Source organism: Cyprinus carpio, chromosome B4, assembly GCF_018340385.1.
Source record: "Cyprinus carpio isolate SPL01 chromosome B4, ASM1834038v1, whole genome shotgun sequence".
NCBI lineage: Eukaryota > Metazoa > Chordata > Actinopteri > Cypriniformes > Cyprinidae > Cyprinus > Cyprinus carpio.
Genome location: NC_056600.1, coordinates 21,582,183 through 21,584,870, shown reverse-complemented (window position 1 = coordinate 21,584,870; position 2,688 = coordinate 21,582,183). Strand labels below are relative to the sequence as shown.

The window sequence follows — 2,688 nt, the reverse complement described above, 5'->3', positions numbered from 1 at the left end:
TGACCATTACACAGATCTTACCAAAGATATTGAAATTTAATTTAATCACTGTAGCACTGAATGTTCCCAGTATTTAAGGGTTTTACTATCTGAATTTGATTAAATAAATGTTTTGTTTTTGCAGCACATCGCCGAAGAAAGGGACGAAAAACACAGATAATGGAGGCAATGGACAAGGGTCTGGACCATCTCCTGCAAAATGAGAACACCCATGACTTTGACAGGGAGCGGTTTGAATGGGAGAAAGAGATGGAGAGAAATAGAATGGAGCTGGAAAGGAAATGCCTTGATTTTGAAATTAAGAAGAAGGAAGCTGATGAAAAGAGAGAAGAGAACAGGGCATTAATGCTCCAGTTGTTTCAGTGCTTTTTGTCCCAGTCCCACCATTCACCTTTTTCAGCCCCTCATTACTACCCTTATACACCACCTCTCCAACACCCATCAGATGAGATCATGGACTATCCATCTACAGTCCCTGGACCCCCTGCCCCAGCAGCATATAAAGTGCACTACTACAATGACCCACCTAAGTAGCGTTTTGTGCCATATCATCTGGCAGGAAAACATTATATGTTCTTAGGCCTTTTAGATTTAGAGTGTTTACATGCAAGACAAAAGGTTTGGCAGTTCACTGTTTTATTTATTTCAATTTGCTTTGATTTATGTTTGGTCCGGTGCATCCCTACAGAAAGCAGTATTTCGCACAATCCATGTACGGAAAAAGGCAAAGAAAAAAACTTGAGATTCAACTTTGGCTGGACAAATTCTGAATATGCATTTTTAATTTTAGGAAAGCAATATTTGCACATTTCTTTTTTTATTTTGTGACAAAATGGTTTATTTTATATTCAAACTGTAAAAAAAAGTTACATTTATAACAATTGTTTATTTTATATCCAAACGCTGGGAAAAAAAAGTTGAACTAAAGTTGAAACTTATGTGAATTGCCAAGTTTAGAAATAAAGTATGCTCTGCACTACAAATAAATGTTTGATTAATTTCACGTGGGTCTTGACTGCATACTGGGTATGAGCTTCCAAGGCTTCTCTGCACTTTACTGATTTGTGTGAATATGAGCTACCAAGGCCTCCCGGATGCGCTCTGCTGGGGAGAGAGCAGGTACATCATGCTGCTCTGGTCCTGTCTCTGGCTGATCCAACACATCTTCCTGTGGTTCCTGGTAAGCAACTTTCTGCATTTCACAGAAGTTGTGCAACACTACACAAGCAGACACAACATACTTCACATTTTGGGTTTGACAGTCATTTCTTTTAATAATACATCGCCAGCAGCCTTTGAGGCAACCAAATGTGTGTTCAACTTGGATACGAGCATGGCTCAAGGAGGCGTTGTAGGCTGCCCTGGGTCCCCTCACTGTTCCTTCTGGGAATGGCTTCATTATGTTGCTAGTCAAGCTGTAGGCAGAATCGGCCACTATCAGGACAGGTATGTTGACCCCTTGGATGTTTCTGCTGAATGGAGGGAAAAAGGTACCATCCTCCAGCTTGTGGCACAGATGAGAACACTCAAAAACATATGCATCATGGCACTTCCAAGGCCAGCCAACATCGAAATCAAGAAAGCAGTAAGTGTGGTCTACAAGTCCTTGAAGAAGAACACTGTACCATCCTTTTCTGTTATAGTAGTCAGTGGGATAGCTCACTGGGGCAATGATTGGGATGTGCGTGCCATCCAAAGCACCAGCACACATGGGGAATCCTGTCTTTCTTTCAAATCCTGTGATGATGGCTTGGACTTCAGGGACAGTTTTTGGCCTCTTCACAAAAACCCTCCTGAGTTTGCTCAGTGCCTCACACACCTCCCAGAAGATGTTACAGGCGGTGCTGGTTCCAATACCAAACAGATTAGCAACATCGTGGAACTCAACATTACTGGCAAGCTTGTAGATGGTAACTGCTACCCTCTTCTCTAGTGGTACTGGATCCAACATGTTGGTAATTTGGGGGTTGATGTATGGGTGCAGCTGGTCACAAAGGAAACTGAAGGTCTCTTTGGGCATTCTGAAGTTTAGGTACCAATCATTCTCTTGAAAATTCTGGAGCACCTCTGTTTCCCAGAAGGAAGGGCCTCGCTCCTGTGGTGTTCTCTCATTGAACCATGAATTTACTATAAAAGAGAGAAGGCAGTCAGTACACATTGTCAGTTTGCAGTTTTTATATTCAACAGACATTCAGTCAATTAAAATCAGGGGAAGACCTACATTTTATTACAAATTTAAGTACCTAAACTACAGAAAACGATTTGAATGAGAACAGTGATGTCCTCAGTATAAAGATCAAAAATACCACCTTTACATTTACAACCTCACCCTTTAGTCAGGGTCCTGATGGCTCCTACCATTACCTTTGAAATACATGAAAAAGAACTCCACCTTCTCTGGTGCAAAAAAATAACCTTCGAACATCGAAAAGTAATCTAATTATAGAGATTTCTAGAAATACATTCATTACATACATACATGCCATGCAAACTAATACAAAACATTAAATTGTAATAGAAAATAGACAAAAACACAATGCAGTCAGTGCATGACTCAACAGTTAGTCAATGCTAGTTTCTACAAAATCTAAAGCCAAAACTTTTGAACATTAAACCCATTCTTTAACCATGCAAAGTGTTACCAAGTCATGAGTAACAGAAAACTGAACACATCAATTCATAGATTAC

The 2,688-nt window shown here is 40.2% G+C and overlaps 1 protein-coding gene across 1 annotated transcript; it reads right to left on the bottom strand.

Moving 5' to 3' along the window:
* Window positions 1–1,054: 1,054 nt before the first annotated feature.
* Window positions 1,055–2,020, bottom strand: LOC122137223 (protein ANTAGONIST OF LIKE HETEROCHROMATIN PROTEIN 1-like). Its single transcript, XM_042722976.1, has 2 exons — window positions 1,282–2,020; window positions 1,055–1,218 (listed from the first exon to the last, which is right to left on the bottom strand). Exons 1-2 carry the CDS (start codon window positions 2,018–2,020, stop codon window positions 1,055–1,057), a joined length of 903 nt encoding a protein of 300 aa, XP_042578910.1.
* Between the last annotated feature and the right edge of the window lie 668 nt (window positions 2,021–2,688).